This window comes from Nerophis lumbriciformis, linkage group LG18 (assembly GCF_033978685.3).
Source record: "Nerophis lumbriciformis linkage group LG18, RoL_Nlum_v2.1, whole genome shotgun sequence".
Classification (NCBI taxonomy): Eukaryota; Metazoa; Chordata; class Actinopteri; order Syngnathiformes; family Syngnathidae; genus Nerophis; species Nerophis lumbriciformis.
The window spans coordinates 12,390,001-12,416,340 of NC_084565.2; the positions used below are offsets into that span (position 1 = coordinate 12,390,001).

Genomic DNA, 26,340 nt, shown 5'->3' on the forward strand with positions numbered 1-26,340 from the left:
TAATATTTTTGCAGTGCTATTTCTGTTGAAAAGTTCAAATGATTACATTAGAGATGTGATGTGCCACTTTTCAAGTGTCTGATGGCTTAAATTAATTTTCATTAATTTTTCATATTTTGAATTCTTTTGAAAGGCTTACAAAAAAACTACATTTGAATTGTAATTCCATGCTATTGACAGGACTATTAATTTTAATGAAGTTAGCTTACCATGTTTACAGTATGATAATTGTGATAGAAATGTGAATTTTAGGCACAGAATATTTTTTACAATTGAACAAGGCAGTAGATTATACAAGCTTGGACAGAAAGTTAATAATGACACCAATTTTTTTTTTTATGGAATTGTTTAGTACTGTTTTACCATTTGTTTACTGTAAAAAGTGTTTATACTGTTTATACTTTCAATTAACAAATTGAAGTCTTGTGAAAGGTTGACAGGATAACTGGCATTAACTGTCAAAATAATTTCAAACTATTGAAGTTAGCTTACAGAATAAACATGCCAATCAACCCATATGATTTTTGCTGTAATATTTTTGTTTTGAAAAGTCACTGTGACTGATAGAAAAGTGATGGTTTTAGCAACATTTTAACCTGTCTGAATGCTAATAATCATTTTGCGTCGGGGGGCAAAGCCCTGAACCCTCCACCAGGACTTTGTCCTGGACCTACCGGGCCTGCGGCCCTTGGACCGTGGCTACTAGGTTTTTCTGATTTCAAAAGTTGGCAGGTATGGTGAGGTTATAAAGCTTTTGCCTGTTAAAGAAAGGAGACTGATCCAATGCAGCACAGACTTTCGCGTGCCACGCTGTCACGACCCAGACGCACACCAGTGCGCAATCATATGGGAGCCGCGCTGAGCGCACCTCCAAGCGCGTCTCGCTGCCGGCGACGGCCGGGTATGGGCCCGACGCTCCAGTGCCATCCATTTTCAGGGCTAGTTGATTCGGCAGGTGGGTTGTTACACACTCCTTAGCGGGTTCCGACTTCCATGGCCACCGTCCTGCTCTCTATATCAACCAGGGTGAGCCCCACCCCTTTCGTGAGTGCACTGCGCGCGGAGTGACCCCTGTTACGCGCCCCCGGCAACAGGGGTGGCGGGCAGGTAAGCTGCGCGGGCGGAGCGCGCGGAGTGACCCATGTTACGAGCCCCCGGCCACGGGGGTGGCGGGCAGGTAAGCTGCTTACCTGCTGCGCGTGACGCCGGCCGCGGCGAAGGCGGACGAGGCGGGGTGTCGGTGCGGTGGGCGCGGTAGTGACCCTGGACGTGCGTCGGGCCCTTCTCGCGGATCGCCTCAGCTACGGCTCCCGGTGGGGCCCTCTCGGGGGAAGGGGCCTCGGTCCCGGACCCCGGCGAGGCGTCCCTTCTCCGCTCCGTAAAAGTGTCCATCTCTTTTCTTTTTTTTTCTTCTGTTGTGGCATATGCAGCAGGTGCCTGCTCGTTTTTCGTATGTGGGTAACAACATTTAACTATGTATATATATTTCCGAATTGGTTTAACTGCCACCCGCAAAAAAATAAAAAAATAAAAAAAATAAATAAATAAAATATATCTAATTAATCCGCCCGACCCGACCCGCGCGCGGATAAAATCTTATTTTTTTTAATTTCATCCGCCCGATCCGCGGATAATCCGCGGACTCCGCGGTTGTGCCCGCAAACCGCGCATCTCTAGTATGTATGTATGTATGTATATGTATATATATATATACAACTGAAAATTAGGGGTGTCCTGGTAAAACCTTTTCATTTCCGATAGATACTAATATTGGAGCCTTGAGTGTTTGCTGATACCGACATTAATCCAATATGATATCAGCAGGAATCATAGTACAATTATTTTGAAGAAGGGGACGATGGCAGCTATGAAAAGAGATTTATGCTTTTAACGTGGAGTGTTAACTTGTGTTTTGGTGTCGACAATAATTCATAAAGTTAATGACTAAGTCGAATGATGCGGACACGTTTGTTACTCGATACTTGCTAATACGCGTGTGTCTTTGAGATTTTTTGTATGTGTAGGTAATATGGAACTATAATTGGGTCTTGTTTAGACATATTGCATATGTCTAGCTTGTGTGCTATCATGTGCTTAGCTGTTGCGTAGCTGCTAGCTCTGAGTAGCCTTTAGTCTGTTTAACTTTTGTAGATAGAAGAAATTGTGTGCTTTTTAGAGGACGTTTAGGTATCGATATTATAGGCATCTGGATCAATCACCCGTACTTTACCTTAAAGCTTTAGCAGTTATCTTCTTGTCGTCTTCCTGTGTGTGTGTGTGTGTGTGTGTGTGTGTGTGTGTGTGTGTGTGTGTGTGTGTGTGTGTGTGTGTGTGTTAGCCATTCTTTTTGCTCTAGTCCTCCAGTGATGATCGGGACTTCTCTACTAAATGACTTGTTTTCCTCTCCACTTTCTCATGCACTCCAAATCATTATGAAAGTAAAAACAATTTGTATTTTCACATTTAGCAAATGGGCGCGTCGTCTTTGTAGTTGTTAGAATTGTGTTTGAACCTTTCGCTGACTCTTACCTCGCCACGCTGTCGCGCACATGAAAGGGGATGGTCCTCAAAATGGGGTCCGGGTCGGGGACACGGTCGTCGTGTCTCTCTAGAAGTTCCGGTCGCTGCCAAACCTCGACGAAGGTGTACGCGTGGCTGCTGGTCCACGTGTGGATGAGAGTCAGCACCAGAAGCACCGACACCAGGACGGCGAGGAAGACAGTCTTCCGGTAGCGCATCTTTAAAAGCTGACGAGCAGAAAGCGCCGACACTTTTACTTCCCTTGTCAAGTCAAATCTACCTTCATTTATTTGGCACTTTTCATACAAACTGCTGTGATATCATCGTCATCATGTCGCATGTTCAAAAACATTATATTAGAAATGCATACTAGGGGGGGGGGGACATGCAGTAGAAAATGGATAGATGGATGGGGAACCCATGTGGTTACGGTACAAAAACAACACGAAAAAATAAGGTACAAAACAACATGAAAACAGGAGGGAAATAAAGACAAAAAATACATTGAAAAAACATAAAATGGACATAAAACAGGCCCAGAGCATAATACTACCACTACCATGCTTGGCGGTAGGAATGGTGTTCCTGGGATTAAAGGCCTCACCTTTTCTCCTCCAAACATATTGCTGGGTATTTTGGCCAAACAGCTCCATTTTTGTTTCATCTGACATCACATGGACAAAGATAAGACCTTCTGGAGGAAATTTCTGTGGTAATATATGAATATACATGTGTGTGTGTGTGTGTGTGTGTGTGTGTGTGTGTGTGTGTGTGTGTGTGTGTGTGTGTGTGTGTGTGTGTGTATATATATATATATATATATATATATATATATATATATATATATATATATATTATTTTATTTTATTTTTTTTATATAAGCTGCAAAAAAAATATTTAAATTTTACTTTAAAAACTGGCAGCTCATTCACCAGAATTTTACAGTAAAAGCAATGTGTTTTTTTTTTACAGCATATACAAAAATTTTATAAATTAAATGCAATGGAAAAACCATACCACTGTTTTTAGAGGTAAAATTCAAGCAACAGAGCTGCCAGTTGTTTTTTTACCGTCAAATCTTGTTTTAATGTTTTTTTTTGTTTTTTTTTTTAATGTTTTAGTGTCTTACTGTATATGGAAAAAAAACAGTACCAAAGTTGATTTTAAAAAACTCAGTCGGCGGAATTTAACCGTAAAATCTATTGTCAATTTTATAGTCTACAATTTGATTGATCATTTGTTTTTTAAATCATAAGTCAAGCAGATATTTAAGTACAGAATTGATCTTTATTTTCACAAAAAATATTTTGGGAATACATAAGAATGTAATATTTTGATTTGGATAATATTTTGATTTGGATAATATTGAACTTTGAAAGATATGCAATTGCATGCAGTGCATGATTTTTAATGTCAAAAGGGAAAGAACAAATATAATTAGTAAGAAAAGATTAAGCATTTTATTAACGCATATTATTTCCAGGCTTTCGCGGACCACATAAAATAATGTGGCGTGCCAGATTTTAGCCGCAAGGACTAGAAAAAAACCCGGTGAAATTAGTTAGTTACGCAAATATTTTGTAAATGTTTATTTACATACTTTCATTTTTTCCAAATGGTGTCTGTAGCACGGCAGTAAAACGGGAAATCAAACAAAACAGAAGTACCTAGCACCCGCTATGTTAAAAAAAAAAAAAAAAGCCCATATTTTAGCCGGAAGGACTAAAAAAAAACACGTGAAATGAGTTAGTTATGCAAATATTTTGTAATTGTTTATTTACATACCTTAATTGTTTCCAAACGGTGTCTGTAACACGGCAGTAAAACGGCTGATCAAACAAAACAGAAGTACCTAGCACCCGCTATGTAAAAAAAACAACAATTGCCCACATTTTAGCCGCAAGGACTAAAAAAAAAAACGTGAAATTAGTTAGTTACGCAAATATTTTGTAAATGTTTATTTACATACCTTAATTATTTCCAAACGGTGTCTGTAACACGGCAGTAAAACGGCCGATCAAACTAAACAGAAGTACCTAGCACCCGCTATATAAAAAAAATAACAATTATCCATATTTTAGCCGCAAGGACTAATAAAAAACGTGAAATTAGTTAGTTACGCAAATATTTTGTAAACGTTTATTTACATACCTTAATTGTTTCCAAACGGTGTCTATAACACGGCAGTAAAACGGAAGATAAGACAAAACAGAAGTACCTAGCATACGCTATGTAAAAAAAAAAAAAATGCCCCTATTTTAGCCGCAAGGACTAAAAACAAACGGTGAAATTAGTTACGCAAATATTTTGTAAATGTTTATTGACATACCTTAATTGTTTCCAAACGGTGTCTGTAACACGGCAGTAAAACGGCCGATCGAACAAAACAGAAGTACCTAGCACTCGCTATGTAAAAAAAACAAAAACAATTGCCCATATTTTAGCTGCAAGGACTAAAAAAAAACGTGAGATGAGTTAGATACAAACATTTTTTGTAAATGTTTATCTACATACCTTAATTGTTTCCAATTGGTGTCTGAAACATGGCAGTAGAACGGCCAATCAAACAAAACAGAAGTACCTAGCATCCGCTATGTAAAACAAAAAACAATTGCCCATATTTTAGCCGCGAGGACTAAAACAAAATGTGAAATTAGTTAGTTACGCAAATATTTTGTAAAAGTTTATTTACATACCTAAATTGTTTCCAAACGGTGTCTATAACACGGCAGTAAAACGGAGATAAAACAAAACAGAAGTACCTAGCATACGCTATGTAAAAAAAAAAAAAAAAGCCCCATTTTAGCCGCAAGGACTAAAAACAAGCGTTGAAATTAGTTACACAAATATTTTGTAAATCTTTATTTACATACCTTAATTGTTTCCAAACGGTGTCTCTAACACGGCAGTAAAACGGACGATCAAACAAAACAGAAGTACCTAGCACCCGCTATGTAAAAAAAACAAAAAACAATTGCCCATATTTTAGCTGCAAGGACTAAAAAAAACGTGAGATGAGTTAGATACAAAAATATTTTGTAAATGTTTATCTACATACCTTAATTGTTTCCAAACGGTGTCTGTAACACGGCAGTAAAACGGACGATCAAACAAAACAGAAGTACGTAGCACCCGCTATCTAAAAAAAACCAAAAAACAATTGCCCATATTTTAGCTGCAAGGACTAAAAAAAACCTGAGATGAGTTAGATACAAAAATATTTTGTAAATGTTTATCTACATACCTTAATTGTTTCCAATTGGTGTCTGAAACATGGCAGTAAAACGGCTGATCAAACAAAACAGAAGTACCTAGCACCCGCTATGTAAAACAAAAAACAATTGTCCATATTTTAGCCGCAAGGACTAATAAAAAACGTGAAATTAGTTAGTTACGCAAATATTTTGTAAAAGTTTATTTACATACCTTAATTGTTTCCAAACGGTGTCTATAACACGGCAGTAAAACGGTCGATCAAACAAAACAGAAGTACCTAGCATACGCTATGTAAAAAAAAAAATTGCCCCTATTTTAGCCGCAAGGACTAAAAACAAACGGTGAAATTAGTTACGCAAATATTTTGTAAATGTTTATTTACATACCTTAATTGCTTCCAAACGGTGTCTGTAACACGGCAGTAAAACGGACGATCAAACAAAACAGAAGTACCTAGCACCCGCTATGTAAAAAAAACAACAATTGCCCAAATTTTAGCCGGAAGGACTAAAAAAAAAACGTGAAATTAGTGACGCAAATATTTTGTAAATGTTTATTTACATACCTTAATTGTTTCCAAACGGTGTCTGTAACACGGCAGTAAAACGGCTGATCAAACAAAACAGAAGTACCTAGCACCCGCTATGTAAAAAAACCAAAAAACAATTGCCCATATTTTAGCCGCAAGGACTAAAAAAAACGTGAAATTAGTTAGTTACGCAAATATTTTGTAAATGTTTATTTAATTGTTTCCAAACGGTGTCTGTAACACGGCAGTAAAACGGCCGATCGAACAAAACAGAAGTACCTAGCACTCGCTATGTAAAAAACAAAAAAACAATTGCCCATATTTTAGCTGCAAGGACTAAAAAAAACCGTGAGATGAGTTAGATACAAAAAAAATTTGTAAATGTTTATCTACATACCTTAATTGTTTCCAATTGGTGTCTGAAACATGGCAGTAAAAAACAAACAAACAAAACAGAAGTACCTAGCACCCGCTATGTAAAACAAAAAACAATTGCCCATATTTTAGCCGCAAGGACTAAAAAAAAACGTGAAATTAGTTAGTTACGCAAATATTTTGTAAATGTTTATTTACATTCCTTAATTGTTTCCAAACATTGTCTGTAACATGGCAGTAAAATAGACGAATCAAACAAAACAGAAGTACCTAGCACCCGCTATGTAAAAAAAAAAATTGCCCATATTTTAGCCGCAAGGACTAAAAAAAAAACGTGAAATTAGTTAGTTACGCAAATATTTTGTAAATGTTTATTTACATACCTTAATTGTTTCCAAACGGTGTCTGTAACACGGCAGTAAAACGGCCGATCAAACTAAACAGAAGTACCTAGCACCCGCTATATAAAAAAATAAATAATTGTCCATATTTTAGCCGAAAGGACTAATAAAAAACGTGAAATTAGTTAGTTACGCAAATATTTTGTAAACGTTTATTTACATACCTTAATTGTTTCCAAACGGTGTCTGTAACACGGCAGTAAAACGGCTGATCAAACAAAACAGAAGTACCTAGCACCCGCTATGTAAAAAAACCAAAAAACAATTGCCCATATTTTAGCCGCAAGGACTAAAAAAAACGTGAAATTAGTTAGTTACGCAAATATTTTGTAAATGTTTATTTAATTGTTTCCAAACGGTGTCTGTAACACGGCAGTAAAACGGCCGATCGAACAAAACAGAAGTACCTAGCACTCGCTATGTAAAAAACAAAAAAACAATTGCCCATATTTTAGCTGCAAGGACTAAAAAAAACCGTGAGATGAGTTAGATACAAAAAAAATTTGTAAATGTTTATCTACATACCTTAATTGTTTCCAATTGGTGTCTGAAACATGGCAGTAAAAAACAAACAAACAAAACAGAAGTACCTAGCACCCGCTATGTAAAACAAAAAACAATTGCCCATATTTTAGCCGCAAGGACTAAAAAAAAACGTGAAATTAGTTAGTTACGCAAATATTTTGTAAATGTTTATTTACATTCCTTAATTGTTTCCAAACATTGTCTGTAACATGGCAGTAAAATAGACGAATCAAACAAAACAGAAGTACCTAGCACCCGCTATGTAAAAAAAAAAATTGCCCATATTTTAGCCGCAAGGACTAAAAAAAAAACGTGAAATTAGTTAGTTACGCAAATATTTTGTAAATGTTTATTTACATACCTTAATTGTTTCCAAACGGTGTCTGTAACACGGCAGTAAAACGGCCGATCAAACTAAACAGAAGTACCTAGCACCCGCTATATAAAAAAATAAATAATTGTCCATATTTTAGCCGAAAGGACTAATAAAAAACGTGAAATTAGTTAGTTACGCAAATATTTTGTAAACGTTTATTTACATACCTTAATTGTTTCCAAACGGTGTCTATAACACGGCAGTAAAACGAAAGGTAAAACAAAACAGAAGTACCTAGCATATGCTATGTAAAAAAAAAAAAAAGCCCCTATTTTAGCCGCAAGGACTAAAAACAAACGGTGAAATTAGTTACGCAAATATTTTGTAAATGTTTATTTACATACCTTAATTGTTTCCAAACGGACAATCAAACAAAACAGAAGTACCTGGCACCCGTTATGTAAGAAAAACAAAACAATTGCCCATATTTTAGCTGCAAGGACTAAAAAAAACGTGAGATGAGTTAGATACAAAAATATTTTGTAAATGTTTATCTACATACCTTAATTGTTTCCAAACGGTGTCTGAAACATGGCAGTAAAACGGCCAATCAAACAAAACAGAAGTCGGGTGGCCAACTCGGCGCAATATCAAACTAAGTTAGGAAAGAAGAGGAAGAAGACTACCGGTGATTAAATACGTCTAAGATATCGTTAGTAAAACAAGAGGCGGACATAAATTGTGGGAAAGATGTTTCTAGTTGCCTCACAATGCAACTGCAGTACTGAGGAGCCACAATATGACATCACCCAGCTTCAGCGCATTCTTGAGAGGGAGCGAAGTAGTGGTCGGGAAACACCAAAGACATTAATAGAGCTCAATGTCTTTCTGCACCCATTTAAGGAGGTCTTCCCCCACGTGTTTAAACTCTGCACAATGGCACCTGCAACACCCGTGAGCGCAGTTTTCCGATGCTGAAGTTAATTAAAAAAATTTTTTTTGAGAAGTAGCGTGACTGAAGAGGGTTTAAGCAATTTGTGTGTGCTGGGTGTAGAGTCAAGAAGGGCTCGAGGGCCATAAATCTCCATGACTTTGTGGATGTGTTGCCAAAAAACATAGCAACAGGCGAATAGAATCAGAGACTATTGATGCCTGTGGGGAAGTTATTTTTGTAACACTCATTTTTGTTTTACAGTAATCAAAGATACACGTACATGTTTCTTAGACGCACTGTGTAACAGGGGTGTCCCAACTTTTTGAATGGGGCTAAAAAAAAAAGTGTCCGGGGGCCGAAAGTCGACTGCATGCAAGTGTGTGTGTATCTATTATAATAATATAATAGATATATAATTAATAATTATTATATTTGAATATTAGGAGTGTGAAAGTTCGACTCCTGCCTTGTTTACTTTAGTGACGACCTCTGTAAAGCTTTGCAATCAGTAAGAAATATGAAGCAGCTAAAAATCAAACATTGATAAGTGTGGAGAGTGTTTGGTATTTTTCCCATCATGCCTTGCAGTGAATTTAAATGGGTGTCATTTCAATTTTTTAATGCATTTTTTTTAATGATATTCACAAAGTTCAGTGAGCGGGTTGGGTGACCATGTGTGTTACCTTTTTGTGCTGTTTGAATTTTTTTTCCTGCATCATGACTAGGAAAGGTTGTTTGGATTTGGGTCATATAACTACAGTCACAATCAAAAGTTCACATACACTTATGGCTGTCTTGAGTTTCCAATCAATTCTACAACTCTTGTTTTGTTTGTGATTGGAGCACATACTTGTTGGTCACAAAAAACATTCATGAAGTTTGGTTCTTTTATAAATTTATTATGGGTCTACTAAACATGTGAGCAAATGTGCTGGGTCAAAAGTATACATACAGCAATGTTAATATTTGCTTACATGTCTCTTGGCAAGTTTCACTGCAATAAGGCGCTTTTGTTGCGTTTGGACCAGTTGTTCCTCCCAGGGAATTCAAGTTTCTGGTCGCTCCCAAGCTCTTTACGACACTTAAAGCTGAGTAGAAGAACCACCAGAGACAGAATAGGTATTTTGTAATATATTTGCAAAGCTTTGCAAATATAATGAGACCAGTCCAGCATAGAACATTCAATCGCGCAGCTAAGATGGTCTGATCTAAAATATGGAAACCTTCTATTCTATAAAGTCTCTCTCCCTCCCACCCTCGCTGTCTTGTCTTTCCAGCCCAAACACATGCCCATTGTCCTCCGCAGCTGGACACAAGAAGAGATAAGGAGAAGGATTATCTCTCTTCCTTACATTCCATAATCAAGGTTAGCACACAGTATTTGCAGACAACCAAAAGACCACAATTGGCAGAAAAACACTAGCTGTTTTGTAATATGATTATGAAAATAAAGAAGTAACACTTAAATACGGATATATGAAAATATCTGCCTCCGACAATTCCCCCTTCAGATCTTCTAAAAAGATCTTTATCACTAGTACAACACTTCTAAAATACGCCCCTCTTTGAGCAAGCTAGTAGAAAAATAAAAGCATAGTTACATGGGAGATAAACGGATGGAATCTATGTCAATGTCGTCACTGTCAGGGAAGGAAACTAGCATTTCTCGAAAGTCAAATACCATCCACAAGCTTCTGCTTGAATTTTTGACCACAAAACAATACAAAAAGAATGCCATTGTAAGTAAATAATAACACTGATGCTCATAAACGAGCTAGCATATTGGCCTGTTTGATTACATTACGATAGCACGTACAAATTTTAATGAAAACGCTCCTACAGGCATCACACACGGGATGGTTTAGTATGTAAGAATTGTTTTAGTTATATTGTAAAACTTACAAACGCCACATCTGCGGTCCCCTCCAAGGTTTCTCATTGTCATCCCATTGGGTTGAGTTTTTTTCTTGCCCTGATGTGGGATCTGAGCCGAGGATGTCGTTGTGGGTTGTGCAGCCCTTTGAGACACTTGTGGTTTAGGGCTATATAAGTAAACTTTGATTGATTGATTGATTGAAAGCCGTTAGTATTGTATTTTGTGTCCTTTTCTACTGATGTTTTCCTCAAGAAGCTATGGTGTCTATGGAAATGAAGATTTGTTCCTATTTATTTCTAATTCATAATGTTAGCCATGTCAGGACTTGGACTATGGCGTGGTTTGTTCTCCCGTGGTGCAAATGAACATTTGGACCAGACATGGCGTGAAGGTGAAGACATATTTAATTTTAACACTCAAAAAAAGAAACAAACAAAAGGCGCTCACGGTGGAGGTACAAAACTTGGCTATAAACGCAAAACTTGCACAAAGGCAGAAACTATGAACAATGAAACAAAAACATTAACTGTGGCATTAATAAACAAAAACTTACTTGGACATGGCATGAAGTGCGCAGAGGTAAACAGAGTGTGACAGGGGTATGATGTCGCCAGCCAGACAGCCTGGCAACTGGAAGCTTAAATAATAGTGACATGATTAAAGACAGGTGCGTGAGTTGTGAGGGCAGGTGAAAACTAATGGGTTGCTATGGTGACAAACAAGAGTGCACAATGAGTCCAAACGTGGAACAGGTGAAACTAATGGGTAACCATGGAAACAAGACAAGGGAGTGAAAAGCCAGAAACTAAAGAGTCCAATAATTAAACAAAACAAAACATGACTAAAACAAAACATGATTACACAGACATGACAAGCCATATTGGTTTTGAAATAATGATGGACCAGTGCGGCAACAACGTGTAGTTAAGTGATGAAATTAATAGTTTTAGAGTCTGGTGTCTACATGTTACTCCAAAAATAATATTAGGAGAACCTCATCTTCATCCTGTGACAACGAGGCTTTCACCTCATCCCACTACTTGTACACTCGATGTGTTTGGATTTATCCTCAGTAACTTGCCATTTTAGAATCAGCTTGTTGGGAAATGTCTCAAATAGTAAACCTTTTACCCACGGTAAAATTCTGCAAGTGTAAATTGTGTAATTCTGTGGCTTTTACCAGTAAACAGGAATGGATTCAACAACCGATGGAAGAAAAAAACAAAACGTTAAAACACGAGCGCGCCCGTTGCAAAATGGCCTGTGAGAATGTCAGCCTTGTAAACGGGAACACCGTGACAGATTAAGGAAGTTGTCTATTAGGAAATGATCCAGCTTGACTCACCAAGGTGGGTCCCCTGATCACTAGAGCAGTGTTTTTCAACCTTTTTTGAGCCAAGGCACATTTTTTCGGGTTGAAAAAATGCGGAGGCACACCAGCAGCAGAAATCCTTAAGAAATTAAACTCAGTTGACAGTAAAAAGTCGTTGTCGCAATTGTTGGATATGACTTTAAAGCATAACCTGTCATGTCTGTGTAATCATGTTTTGTTTTAGTCATGTTTTGTTTAGTTATTGGACTCTTTAGTTTCTGGCTTTTCACTCCCTTGTCTTGTTTCCATGATTACCCATTAGTTTCACCTGTTCCACGTTTGGACTCATTGTGCACTCTTGTTTGTCACCATAGCAACCCACTAGTTTTCACCTGTCACGTCACGCACCTGTTTCACGTTTTGAGTCACGCACCTGTTTTCGTTAATCATGTCTGTAGTATTTAAGTTCATTGTTTTCAGTTTGTCTTTCTGGTGACATCCCCGCATTTATGCTTCTGCACACTCTCCACACCCTTATGACCCTTGCTGCTCTTTTTTCATGCCGGTTCCATGCCAAGTAAGTTTTTGTTTATTAAGCCACAGTTAGTGTTTTTTGTTGTTCATAGTTTCTGCCTTTGTGCAAGTATTTGTTTTCATAGCCAAGTATTTGTTTTCATAGCCAAGTCGTTTAAAAAACTGCGACTTATAGTCCGAAAAATACGGTATGTTTGATAGCGGAGATCATAGTCGATGGATGGTAACTTGTTAGACATCAATGAGCTTAAAAGAGGTCAGTATGAATTTGTAAATACATTTGGGAAACCACCACTTGGCGGGCCAAATTTGGCCACCGGGCCCCACTTTGGGCACTCTTGGTCTAACCAAGAACCAAATGTTTGAAAAGTTAAAAGTTAAAAGTACCAATGACACACAATAATAATAATAATAATAATAATAATAAATTGTATTTGTAAAAAAGCACTTTACATCGAGCAAACGACCTCGAAGTGCTACAGTGTATTGAAATAATAATAATAAAAAGATAATAAAAAAATAATAAAAACTAGAACAGCCTAATAGCTAGAACTAGTATGCATATATCTATAAAACGGCTTTTTTTTAAAAGAAGGGTTTTTAAGCCTTTTTTAAAAGCATCCACAGTCTGTGGTGCCCTCAGGTGGTCAGGGAGAGCATTCCACAGACTGGGAGCGGCGGAGCAGAAAGCCCCGTCTCCCATAGTTCGTAGCTTTGTCCTCGGAGGTGTAGCGAAATTATTCTCTGCTCCCCTCACCCGGGAGGTGAGGGGAGCAGTGAGCAGCAGCGGTGGCCGCGCCCGGGAATCATTTTTGGTGATTTAACCCCTCAATTCCAACCCTTGATGCTGAGTGCCAAGCAGGGAGGTAATGGCTCCCATTCTTATCGTCTTTGGTATGACTCGGTATGACTGGTATTTTACTATTTTACACCAAAACCGACCCACTTAAAAGCCTCGATTCCCTGTCGCAGTATGGCAGACATAACAATATTCAACATCCATGCACTTTCCGCCTGACACGTTGTTTTTATACACGGTGCATCATACAGAGGTGTTTCCAACAAGATAGTGTTAAGATGACAGGTGTACCTAATGCTGTGGCCAGTCGTTTATATTCACCACGCATGCGCCTTGCATTTTGCATGTTTGGATGGTGATGATTATAAGAAATGAACATGCTGCTTTTACAGATAAAGCTTGAAAGAGGGGGCGCCCTCATCGTCACATATGTGTATAATTAGCCAACATGGAGGAGAGGTGCTTTGTTATGATGTGTTGAAAATGCATCTTGCACGAAACATTTCGATAAGGCTGCACCAGGCCTCAAAAAAAATAAAATAAAGGGATGCATTTTTACACTAAGGCTATTTTATATGCGAGCTCCCCATGGGCACTCACCTTAAATCAAAGGCGCATTGCAGCAGCTTCTTCCTAATGGATCCTCTTGTTGATGAAAGAAGATTCTAAATGAATGAATGAATTGATCCAACGCGGCTTATTATCGTATGCATGTGCGCCTTTAAATCCTCTGTCCCGGCGTGTAATGATGCCACCATGCCTGAAAGGGCGTAGTCGTTCTGTATGCTAAATATTAAATGGGGGAAGAAAATAAAAAAAATTCTCGCGTTTGGATATAAAAACAACACGTCTTTCATCCACTATTGTGATACATGTCCGTTATTTGACTGTGTGGTGCGCCTGTAATAAAGTGTTTACTAGAATTGAGTGACAGGCTCGTTAGCCAATCAGAGAAGAGCACATTCTTCAGGCTGACCAATCGCCTGCGTCCTGGTGGAGAGTCTTGCATTTGTGTATCAAGCTGCTGTGTTATCCAACTTCTCTATAAATAACGCCGATACATTACCAAATATTACTAGAATAACACACTGGTCATTAAACGGTCAACTGCACGCTATTTTGCGCTGGCTTGGAAGTGCAAACAACTGAGTTACAGAAAAAGAATTAACGAAAGACAACACAACAAAAGAATTATTATAAAATAATTTAATTACAGAAACAGGTCCGTGTACTTTCCGTTCATTCTTTTTCCAATTCTGAAACGCAAATCAAAAAAATAAAATTAGGGCCGGTTTTTTGATTTTTATCATATATGGCAGATTTTAAATCAAACAAAAAGGGGTTGATTTACATGAAAATATTGCCATAAAATTGGATTTTGTGCTGTTTTACTTGTGTGGAGTTTTATTTTTCCACAAACACAAAAATTAGGAAAAAAAAATTGAAAAAAATGCGTGGTTATGTGCAGTGTTGGGTTAGTTACTGAAAACCAGTAACTAGTTATGTTACTAGTTACTTTATTTCAAAAGTAACTCAGTTACTAACTCAGTTACTTAAACCAAAAAGTAATGCGTTACTGTGAAAAGTAACTATTTAGTTACTTATATCCATCCATCCATCCATCCATCTTCTTCCGCTTATCCGAGGTCGGGTCGCGGGGGCAGCAGCCTAAGCAGGGAAGCCCAGACTTTCCTCTCCCCAGCCACTTCGTCCAGCTCCTCCCGGGGGATCCCGAGGCGTTCCCAGGCCAGCCGGGAGACATAGTCTTCCCAACGTGTCCTGGGTCTTCCCCGTGGCCTCCTACCGGTCGGACGTGCCCGAAACACCTCTCGAGGGAGGCGTTCGGGTGGCATCCTGACCAGATGCCCGAACCACCTCATCTGGCTCCTCTCGATATGGAGGAGCAGCGGCTTTACTTTGAGCTCCCCCCAGATGACAGAGCTTCTCACCCTATCTCTAAGGGAGAGCCCCGCCACCCGGCGGAGGAAACTCATTTCGGCCGCTTGTACCCGTGATCTTGTCCTTTCGGTCATGACCCAAAGCTCATGACCATAGGTGAGGATGGGAACATAGATCGACCGGTAAATCGAGAGCTTTGCCTTCTGGCCCAGCTCCTTCTTCACCACAACGGATCGATACAGCGTCCGCATTACTGAAGATGCCGCACCGATCCGCCTGTCGATCTCACGATCCACTCTTCCCTCTAGTTACTTATATATATTTTTTAATTTTTTTAAGGCCCCATTTAATGCCCTTTTAGCCTTCATTTTAGTACTGTTATTGCACTGGAGAATAATACAATCTGTTGATCAACTTGACATGCATTTGCATCACTGAACTCTGCTAAGCAATGTGGTCTACATACAACACACAAAGACAAAGATATATTTTAAAGGGCCAATTTGTTTCAGACCAGAACAAATTGACAAAACTATTTTAAATAGCTGCAACTTAACATACATAAGTAACAAACAGCATAATAACAACATAGCTGTAAAACAAGAAAGGCACACACTACATACATAAAGCCTAACCAGGCGTTTTCTCAAGGAATTCTGAAATAAAATCATGTCTGAAGCCCAGAACACTCTACACATTTCCCCACTTAGTTGAGAGAAAAGGAAATATTAGCCTGGCCCACTAGTATCCCTCTTTAGGTTTGTGAACTTTATAGTCTAAACATTTAGAGTGATGTGATAATCAAACACTCTAAAAGTCTAAAATGAAAGAGTATATAAGAGAATTGACAGAGTGTGTGTACCTTCAGTGTGCAGTGCCTCATTAAAATCCAGCCGCTGTTGGAGGTGGAGGTGAAGTGTGTGTCTCTTTACTAGCTTCGTCGAAGCATGTTGTTTTTGTAGCTGTTTCAGCATATTTGAAACTTACATTCAACTAAAATGTTCTTTTCTTTGTGGTCGATAAAAGAAACGTACTGAAAATATCTCCATTTTAAGAAACTCGGCTTCGGGGTTCGCCATGACGTCTTGATAGTAGACACAGACACGCCCCCTCCCACACACACACACTCACAAACACACGTACACACAGACAGCGCGCGGCGCGCCTCTTTTTTGTCGCCTCTTCAGCAGCGCTGCAACACTCAGATCTTCTCAGTTTCTAGCCGATACTACATAAAAAATAACGCAAAATAACGCAGTAACGCATCATGTAGTAACGGTAACGGAGTTACTGAATATAAAAAATAACGCGTTAGATTACTAGTTACCGCCGATAGTAACGGCGTTACAGTAACGCGTTACTTTGTAACGCGTTAGTCCCAACACTGGTTATGTGTGATGAGAATTGAACCGAAAGCAGTATTTTAGCCTTTGCGTTTAGTTTTTAGCACAATGGTAACATATTTGTTCAGCAGGAGTCCTAAAAAACAAGTTTCGGACCATTTTTTCTACTTTCATTTTCTATTAAATGACACTTTTTTATATATAGGACTCCTGCTGACCAAATATGTTAATGTTATGCTAAAAACATGCTAAAATACTGCTTCCGGTTCAATTCGTCATCACACAGATAACCACGACTTTTTGCACATTTTTTTGCGTTTATCTGGACAAATTCAAATCCATAAAAGCAAAACAGCACAAAATCCAATTTTATGGCAATATCTTATTGAAAATCAACCCTTTTTTGTTTGTTTTAAAAATCTTTCCATATAAAATAAAAATCGAAAAACGGCCCTAATTGTATTTTTTGATTCGCGTTTCAGTATTGGAAATAGAATGAACGGAAGGTTCACGGACCAAACCAAAAAATACAAAGCAACTTACAATTACAGACGCCTCTATAAGAAAAAAGCAAAACAACTTACGTTACAGAAACCGGAAAAGGAATGTCCTAAATTGCAAATTGACAGCTGCCTTAACCAATCATTTAGTTCATGTCTATTTTACGGCCTGCCATGATGTTTCTACATGTGCTCCATTTCATAATAAATATGTCAATACTCACACACAAAAAAACGGCAACATTCTTCTTGGGAAATTGTTTTGCTTTACTGTAAGGCCGACCTTACAGTAAAGCAGTTTGATTGGCAACTGTGCTACTACAACAATGTGTGCAAACAATTGAGTTACAGAAAAATAATTAACGAAAGACAAAACAACTTACAATAACAAAAAAAGTAATAAAAAAAAAAATAATAATTTAATAACAAAATCAAACAAAAAAGACAAACCAACTTATAATTAAAGATGCCTCTATAAGAAAAAGCAAAACACCATACGTTACAGAAACCGGAATAGGAATGTCCCAAATCGCAGATTGACAGCTGCTTTAACCAATCATTTAGTTCATGTCTATTTTACGGTGGCTTGGAAGTGTAAAACCCGTTCGTGCAAACAAATGAGTTAGAGAAAAATAATTAACAAAAGAAAAAACACCTTACAAAAACAAAAAAACTAATGAAAAAATACAAAATAATTTAATAACAGAAACCAAAAAAAGACAAAGCAGTTTAAAATTACAGACGCCTCTATAAGAAAAAGCAAAACAACTTACGTTACAGAACCCGGAAAAGGAATGTCCCAAATCGCAGATTGACAGCTGCCTTAAACAATCATTTAGTTCATGTCTATTTTACGGTGGCTCGGAAGTGCAAAACACGTTCGTGCAAACAAATGAGTTACAGAAAAATAATTAACAAAAGACAAAACAACTTACAAAAACAAAAAACTAATTAAAAAATACAAATAATTTAATTACAGAAACTAAAAAAGACAAATAAACTTACAATTACAGACGTCTCTATAAGAAAAAGCAAAACAACTTGTGTTACAGAAACCGGAAAAGGAATGTCCCAAATTGCAGATTGACAGCTACTTTAACCAATCATTTTAGTTTAGTCTGTTTTTATTTAAAACATTTTTTATTTAATTTGTTTTAATTTTATAAACCTTTATTTATAAACTGCAACATTTACAAACAATCGAGAAATAATAATAATCAAAATAAGTACAAAAATAGAACAAAACAGCGGCAAGGGGTTGTAAACTCAATAAAGTAACTAAAATAGAATGCAAAATATATATATATAACAAAGTGCAAAGCTATAGGCTCACACAAGTTCAGTAAATAATTTAAATTTGGAGCACAGCATCATCGTTTTCACAGCTGTTTGGTTGTTAGAGGTAGAGAGTGTTTTAACGTAGAGTTCTAATTCTTTTTTAAAGGCACAAAAAAACAGGTCGGGTGTTCATGTCTATTTTACGGCGCAAAACACGTTTGTGCAAAAAAATTAGTTACAGAAAAAGAATTAACACAAGATAAAACCACTTACAAAAACAAAAAAACTTATTAAAAAATATTTATTAACAGAAACCAAAAAAAAGACAAAGCAACTTAAAATTACAGACGCCTCTAAAAGAAAAGGCAAAAACAACTTACGTTACAGAAACCGGAAAAGGAATGTCCCAAATTGCAGATTGACAGCTGCCTTAACCAATCATTTACTTCATGTCTATTTTACGGTGTTTTACGGTGGCTTGGAAGTTTAAAACCTGTTTGTGCAAACACATTAGTTACAGAAAAAGAATAAACGAAAGATAAAACAACTTACAAAAACAAAAAGTAATTAAAAAATACAAAATAATTTAATAACAGAAACCAAAAAAAAAGACAAAGCAACTTAAAATGACAGACGCCTCTATAAGAAAAAGCAAAACAACTTACGTTACAGAAACCGGAAAAGGAATGTCCCAAATTGCAGATTGACAGCTGCCTTAACCAATCATTTTAGTTTAGTCTGTATTTATTTAAAAACATTTTTTTTTAATTGTTTTTAATTTTATAAACCTTTTTTTGTAAACTGCAACATTTACAAACAATCGAGAAATAATAATAATCAAAATAAGTACAAAAACAGTACAAAACAGCGGCAAGGGGTTGTAAACTCAATAAAGTAACTAAAATAGAATGCAAAATATATATATATATATATAACAAAGTGCAAAGCTATAGGCTCACACAAGTTCAGTAAATCATTTAAATTTGGAGCACAGCATCATCGTTTTCACAGTTTTTTGGTTGTTAGAGGTAGAGAGTGTTTTAACGTAGAGTTCTAATTCTTTTTTAAAGGCACAAAAAACAGGTCGGGTGTTCATGTCTATTTTACGGTGCAAAACACGTTTGTGCAAACAAATTAGTTACAGAAAAATAATTAACACAAGATAAAACCACTTACGAAAACAAAAAAACGTATTAAAAAATACAAAAATATTTAATAACAGTAACCAAAAAAAAGACAAAGCAACTTAAAATTACAGACGCCTCTAAAAGAAAAAGAAAAAACAACTTACGTTACAGAAACCGGAAAAGGAATGTCCCAAATTGCAGATTGACAGCTGCCTTAACCAATCATTTACTTCATGTCCGTCTTCACTTCCACATTCGGCTTAGCTTAAAATGCACCACCTAGTGCACATTTTTTCAATAAACACAGTAAATATACTGCTAACATTACAACGCCAGGGTCTATTTATGTAAATAAGATGGAATTGTGTGTGCGATAAAGGAGGCGAAGAAGAACAACACCAACGCAACGAAGAAGAAGAAAAAGAAGAAGGGGGTGCGCGTCAATCATGGCCGCTCACCTAATACGTTGCTTTAATAGATTATACCTTTTCTTTATCACATGCCCCGTCTTTGTCGCGGCTTTCTTGAACTTAGAAGAACTGAACGAGATGAAATATGGCATTGAAATTCTCCCCGACCCCGTCATCTTGGGGCAGGTGAGTAAAAAATGTTGCAATTACGGGAAGCTAGTGGTTAGCTTGTGTGCTAACGAAGCTAACGACTGTTGTTTACTGTTAGTATGGCCACAAACTAACAATTATAGACACGCTCTGGAAAAAAGCGTTTTTCTGCTGTTAACTTCGAAATGAGTGCTGTGTTACGGAGGTGAACGTTTAGAGATGACGATTCTCAACACACTTTTGACAGCTGTCACAACATCAACACTTCCTTTTAAACTTGCTGTTATTGACCAACCATAAATGCCGCCAAATTAAAAATCATAAACCTACTTTCATTTTTTATTTATCTCCTTCATTGATGTGCATCTTTGATCGATAGACAATTACACCTCAATTATTCAATTATACATTTACACACCAATGCCTGAGAAGGAGCAGGATGAAGAAAAATATCATATTTTCCTGCCCCCTTCAACATAATACGTAGTCTTACTTAATGATATCATATAAACCAACAATTACATCCAAATATAATAAAAACAAACAAAAACACACAAAAAAACACAAGTGCAAAACATCATGAAGTACAAACCGAACAATAACAAAGAAAAAGTACAAACCCCGTTTCCATATGAGTTGGGAAATTGTGTTAGTTATAAATATAAACGGAATACAATGATTTGCAAATCATTTTCAACCCATATTCAGTTGAATATGCTACAAACACAACATATTCGATGTTCAAACTGATAAACATTTTTTTTTGCAAATAATCATTAACTTTAGTATTTGATGCCAGCAACACGTGACAAAAAAGTTGGGAAAGGTGGCAATAAATACTGATAAAGTTGAGGAATGCTCATCAAACACTTATTTGGAACATCCCACAGGTGAACAGGCAAATTGGGGAACAGGTGGGTGCCATGATTGGGTATAAAAGTAGATTCCATGAAATGCTCAGTCATTCACAAACAATGATGGGGCGATGTCACCACTTTTGTCAACAAATGCGTGAGCAAATTGTTGAACAGTTTAAGAAAAACCTTTCTCAAGCAGCTATTGCAAGGAATTTAGGGATTTCACCATCTACGGTTCGTAATATCATCAAAGGGTTCAGAGAATCTGGAGAAATCACTGCACGTAAGCAGCTAAGCCCGTGACCTTCCATCCCTCAGGCTGTACTGCATCAACAAGCGACATCAGTGTGTAAAGGATATCACCACATGGGCTCAGGAACACTTCAGAAACCCACTGTCAGTAACTACAGTTGGTCGCTACATCTGTAAGTGCAAGTTAAAACTCTCCTGTGCAAGGCGAAAACCGTTTATCAACAACACCCAGAAACGCCGTCGGCTTCGCTGGGCCTGAGCTCATCTAAGATGGACTGATACAAAGTGGAAAAGTGTTCTGTGGTCTGACGAGTCCACATTTCAAATTGTTTTTGGAAACTGCGGACGTCGTGTCCTCCGGACCAAAGAGGAAAAGAACCATCCGGATTGTTGTAGGTGCAAAGTTGGAAAAGCCAGCATGTGTGATGGTATGGGGGTGTATTAGTGCCCAAGACATGGGTAACTTACATATCTGTGAAGGTGCCATTAATGCTGAAAGGTACATACAGGTTTTGGAGCAACATATGTTGCCATCCAAGCAACGTTACCATGGACGCCCCTGCTTATTTCAGCAAGACAATGCCAAGCCACGTGTTACATCAACGTGGCTTCATAGTAAAAGAGTGCGGGTACTAGACTGGCCTGCCTGTAGTCCAGACCTGTCTCCCATTGAAAATGTGTGGTGCATTATGAAGCCTAAAATACCACAACGGAGAACTTAAGCTGTACATCAAGCAAGAATGGGAAATAATTCTACCTGTGAAGCTTCAAAAATGTGTCTCCTCAGTTTCCAAACGTTTACTGAGTGTTGTTAAAAGGAAAGGCCATGTAACACAGTGGTGAACATGCCCTTTCCCAACTACTTCTGCACGTGTTGCAGCCATGAAATTCTAAGTTGATTATTATTTGCAAAAAAATAAAAAATAAAGTTTATGAGTTTGAACATCAAATAGGTTGTCTTTGTAGTGCATTCAATTGAATATGGGTTGAAAAGGATTTGCAAATCATTGTATTCCGTTTATATTTACATCTAACACAATTTCCCAACTCATATGGAAACGGGGTTTGTAATATACACCTCACGGGATGATACAAAACAAATACAAAACCAGGCAAAAAATAAGTAAAATAATAAATATAAAGCAAAATGTAAACACTTATGGCTGTCCATATGATCTTATTGTTCTGTCTTTATATATTTTTTTCAATTGGAATATATTTTTACAGTCTTTTGTCTCATTGTAAAGAGAATTCCATAGTTTAAACCCCCACCACTGATATACACATTTGTTTTAAAGTTGTCCTTGAATACTGATGTTTGAAATGACCTTTTCTTCTATGCTCTTCATTCTCAGAAGTGATGACAAACATTTTTTGTAAATTTGCTGGTAATGTTTTACTTTTAGCCTTAAACATGACACATAATGTCTGTAACTTTACTAGCTCCTGTAATTTCAATAAACCCAAATTAATAAATAATATGTTAGTGTGTTCTAAGTAATCTACTTTATGAATAATCCTTATAGCTCTTTTCTGTAGTTGATACAATGCCTTTATGTTACTCTTATGTGTTCCCCCACACTTCCACACAGTAGCTGATATATGGCAATATAAGTGCACAATACAATATACACATTGCCCTATAGTCCAACACATATTTTACCTTGTTTAATATAAAAATACTCTTAGGCATCTTTTTCCGTAGATGTGCAAAATGAGATTTCCATGTCAGACCGTCATCCAGTATCACTCCTAAAAATCTAAGTTCAGAAACCATTTCAATATCAATTCCATCTATTGACAGTTTGATAGTTTCCTCCTTTTTCCTCTTACAAAAAATCATAAACTTTTTTTTTTTTACATTTAATGATAATTTATTGACATCAAACCATCTCTTAAGTTTAATAATTTCCTGTTCAATAATGTTTGATAACGCTTTTAAGTCATGTCCCGAACTATAAAAGTTGGTGTCGTCCGCAAATAATACAAATTTCAATAACTTTGATACCTTACATATATCATTAATATATAAAATAAAAAAATTTGGTCCCAAAACCGGACCTTGTGGAATTCCACATTCAATCCTCATTTGTTCAGATGTATTACCCACAAAATCCACAAACTCTTGTCTATTATCTAAATAACTTCTTAGCCAGTCTAAAACTACTCCTCTCACACCAAATGAATGCAACTTGGACAATAATATAGAATGATCTATAGTGTCAAATGCTTTTTTAAGATCGATACTTGGAATCAACCCAATTACATCTGTGAATCAACCGCTTTGGTACAATCCTAATATCATTTAATAAAATGTGGTCAAATAGACAACATGGAAAGACAGAGGTATTACTAAACCCATCCATCCATCCATTTTCTACCGCTTGTCCCTTACGGGTTCGCGGGGAGTGCTGGAGCCTATCTCAGCTGCATTCGGACAGAAGGCGGGGTACACCCTGGACAAGTCGTCACCTCATCGCAGGGCCAACACAGACAGACAGACATCATCATATCAGAATCAGAAATACTTTATTAATCCGCGAGGGGAAATGAGCATTTTCAGCACAATCACATTCAAGATCAGACAAACATTACAGGGAGACAGAACGGGATCGCTGACGGGTCTGCCAACTTCCGGCGCCCCTTACAAAAAAGGTGAGATACAGGTAAACAATGGGGGGTGAGAAAAAAATATTTATTAATACAAACTCCTTTAAACGATTCCATGAATTAGTTGATCAATATAATATACCCAGAAATCATTTTTTTAATTTTATCTCTTTAAAACACGCTGTAAAGAAATGCATATCCTCCGAAAGTATGTCTTTAAATAGCCATGAACTGGAAGATGCACTTTTTAATCAAGATACATTTAAGAAATTAATTAAAAAGATTTTATGGAATAATAAATGAACATCATACTAGAAATGCAAATGATGCATGTGTTCGGAAATGGATGATCGACTTAAACATTTTGGACGAAAGACATATCATGGAATGATATTTGGAAAAATGCCAATAAGCCCTTTAGAAGCATTACAAATAAGATGAGTCAATTTAAGATCTTGAATAGATTGTATTTTACATATTCTCAGCTGTTTAAAAGTGGTGCAGTAGATAGCAAATTATGTATGAAGTGTAGGGCAGCTGAGGGAACTCTTCTTCATTTATTGTGGGAATGTCAGAGGATAAAATAGTTATGGTTGAAAACAACAAAAGAAGCAATCACATTCCTAAATATAAACATCCCAATCACACTGCAAACTTGTATTCTTGGTGATCTGCATCACTTTAGTAACGTGTCATCAAAGAGTAAAAATGCATTTCTTTCAATATGCATCATAACAAAAAGGGTAATACTAAAAAAAATTGATAGTCCAACTCATACTGACTGGTATACATACATAATAGATACTGACTGGTATACACACATAATAGATACTGACTGGTATACACACATAATAGATACTGACTGGTATACACACATAGTACATACTGACTGGTATACACACATAATACATACTGACTGGTATACACACATAATAGATACTGACTGGTATACACACATAGTACATACTGACTGGTATACACACATAATACATACTGACTGGTATACACACATAATAGATACTGACTGGTATACACACATAGTACACACTGACTGGTATACACACATAATACATACTGACTGGTATACACACATAATGAATAATGACTGGTATACACACATAATACATAATGACTGGTATACACACTTAACACATACTGACTGGTATACACAAGCTATGGAGATGATATCAGTAGAAAAAAATGCATTTAGTTTAGATAATAATGAGTCATATATTGGAATATGGGATCCATTATTTCAATTTGTTTTGACTATTAAATGAACCTACAATATGACTTATTTTATCTTTGTGGAAAATATTGGACACAATGTGTTAAGGATATGAGATGTGATGCAAGTGTAAGCCACTGTGACACTATTGTTCATTTTGTTAAATGTTTTTATTTTTTCTTATAAATGGCTGTAATGATAATGTCAATGAGGGATTTCTAATCACTGCTATGTTGGAATTCTTATTAATTTTGACACTGTTGTAGATATTAATCATTTTTGTTTGACTTTTTCTGGATTGTTTTGTGTCACGTTTGTGTGTCCTCTCAATTGCTCTGTTGACTGCTATTCTGAATGTTGCTGGGTTTGGTTTTGGAATTGGAATTGTATTATTATGGTATTATTGTGTATAATTTTGTTGGATTGATTATTTAAAAAAAATCATAAACCTTGTTCCTCAGATTATAAACACTAATCCATGTGCTATGCCAGTGTATTGATTGAAATCATTGTCATTGAATCACTATGTGTCCCCCCTTAGACCAAGGCAGATGAGGTTATGATGGTGTCCAGCAAGTACAAGCAAATGTATGAGTGTCGACTTCCAGCCCAGGCGATCCGTTTCCACCAGGACCCGGCTTCAGAGCCGGAAACTCAAGGGTACACAGGACCGGACATTCCTGATCTACTCAGCCCAATGCACGATTCCGCCTGTCTAATAAAGGTTGGTGCACACTTCCGATTAGCTAAAAAGTACGGTCGCTAATACACAGCCATGATCCAAAACCATAAATATACCAATACCTGGAATAAATAATATAAACTCTTTTCGAAAAGATTGCCTTTCGGAAAGTTCCAGGCGTCATGTTGGCATCCCGCTGAAGTCAGATGTTTGTGATCTGAGATCAAGTTCTAATGGAAGCTCGTTTATCACAGTCAATTGGGACCGGACCACACCGCGATAAAAGTATTTCCACAAAGTTAGGATTAATAAACGAGTGTGAAGCGACTGGGATGAGAATCGGCAACTCCAAGTACGAGTCCATGGTTATCTTCCGAAAAAGGGTGGGGTGCCATTTTCTGGTTGTGGAGGAAATCTTTCCCCAAGTGGAGTTCAAGTACCTCAGGGTCGGGATCGGTGTAGCATCTGCAGTGATGCGGGCCCTGTATCGATCCGTCATGGTAAAGAAGGAGCTAAGCCGGAAGGCAAAGCTCTCAATTTATCGAGCCGGAAACTCAAGGGTACACAGGACCGGACATTCCTGATCTACTCAGCCCAATGCACGATTCCGCCTGTCTAATAAAGGTTGGTGCACACTTCCGATTAGCTAAAAACTATGGTCGCTAAT

At 37.1% G+C, this 26,340-nt stretch overlaps 2 protein-coding genes across 7 annotated transcripts in view; one reads left to right on the plus strand and one right to left on the minus strand.

The window, feature by feature from the left end:
- b4galnt1b (beta-1,4-N-acetyl-galactosaminyl transferase 1b) overlaps window positions 1–14,226 on the minus strand; it is a 53,117-nt gene extending 38,891 nt beyond the window's left edge. The window contains exons 1-3 of one of the 2 annotated variants that reach the window (XM_061977660.2): window positions 13,938–14,226; window positions 3,125–3,184; window positions 2,530–2,747 (exon numbers count right to left, since the gene is read on the minus strand). In XM_061977660.2, the coding sequence (XP_061833644.2) occupies window positions 2,530–2,747; window positions 3,125–3,184 (278 nt within the window). In that variant the 5' untranslated portion in view covers window positions 13,938–14,226. The remainder of the gene's footprint in view (window positions 1–2,529; window positions 2,748–3,124; window positions 3,185–13,937) is intronic. The other variant, XM_061977661.2, reaches the window with a different exon arrangement.
- A 5,483-nt stretch (window positions 14,227–19,709) lies between these two features.
- Window positions 19,710–26,340, plus strand: part of os9 (OS9 endoplasmic reticulum lectin) — a 35,884-nt gene continuing 29,253 nt past the window's right edge. For 4 of the 5 annotated variants that reach the window (XM_061977662.2, XM_061977664.2, XM_061977666.2 and 1 more), the window contains exons 1-2: window positions 19,710–20,080; window positions 25,533–25,715. In XM_061977662.2, the coding sequence (XP_061833646.2) occupies window positions 19,931–20,080; window positions 25,533–25,715 (333 nt within the window). In that variant the 5' untranslated portion in view covers window positions 19,710–19,930. Of the gene's footprint in view, window positions 20,081–25,532; window positions 25,716–26,199; window positions 26,298–26,340 lie in introns of those variants that run through there. The other variant, XM_061977667.2, reaches the window with a different exon arrangement.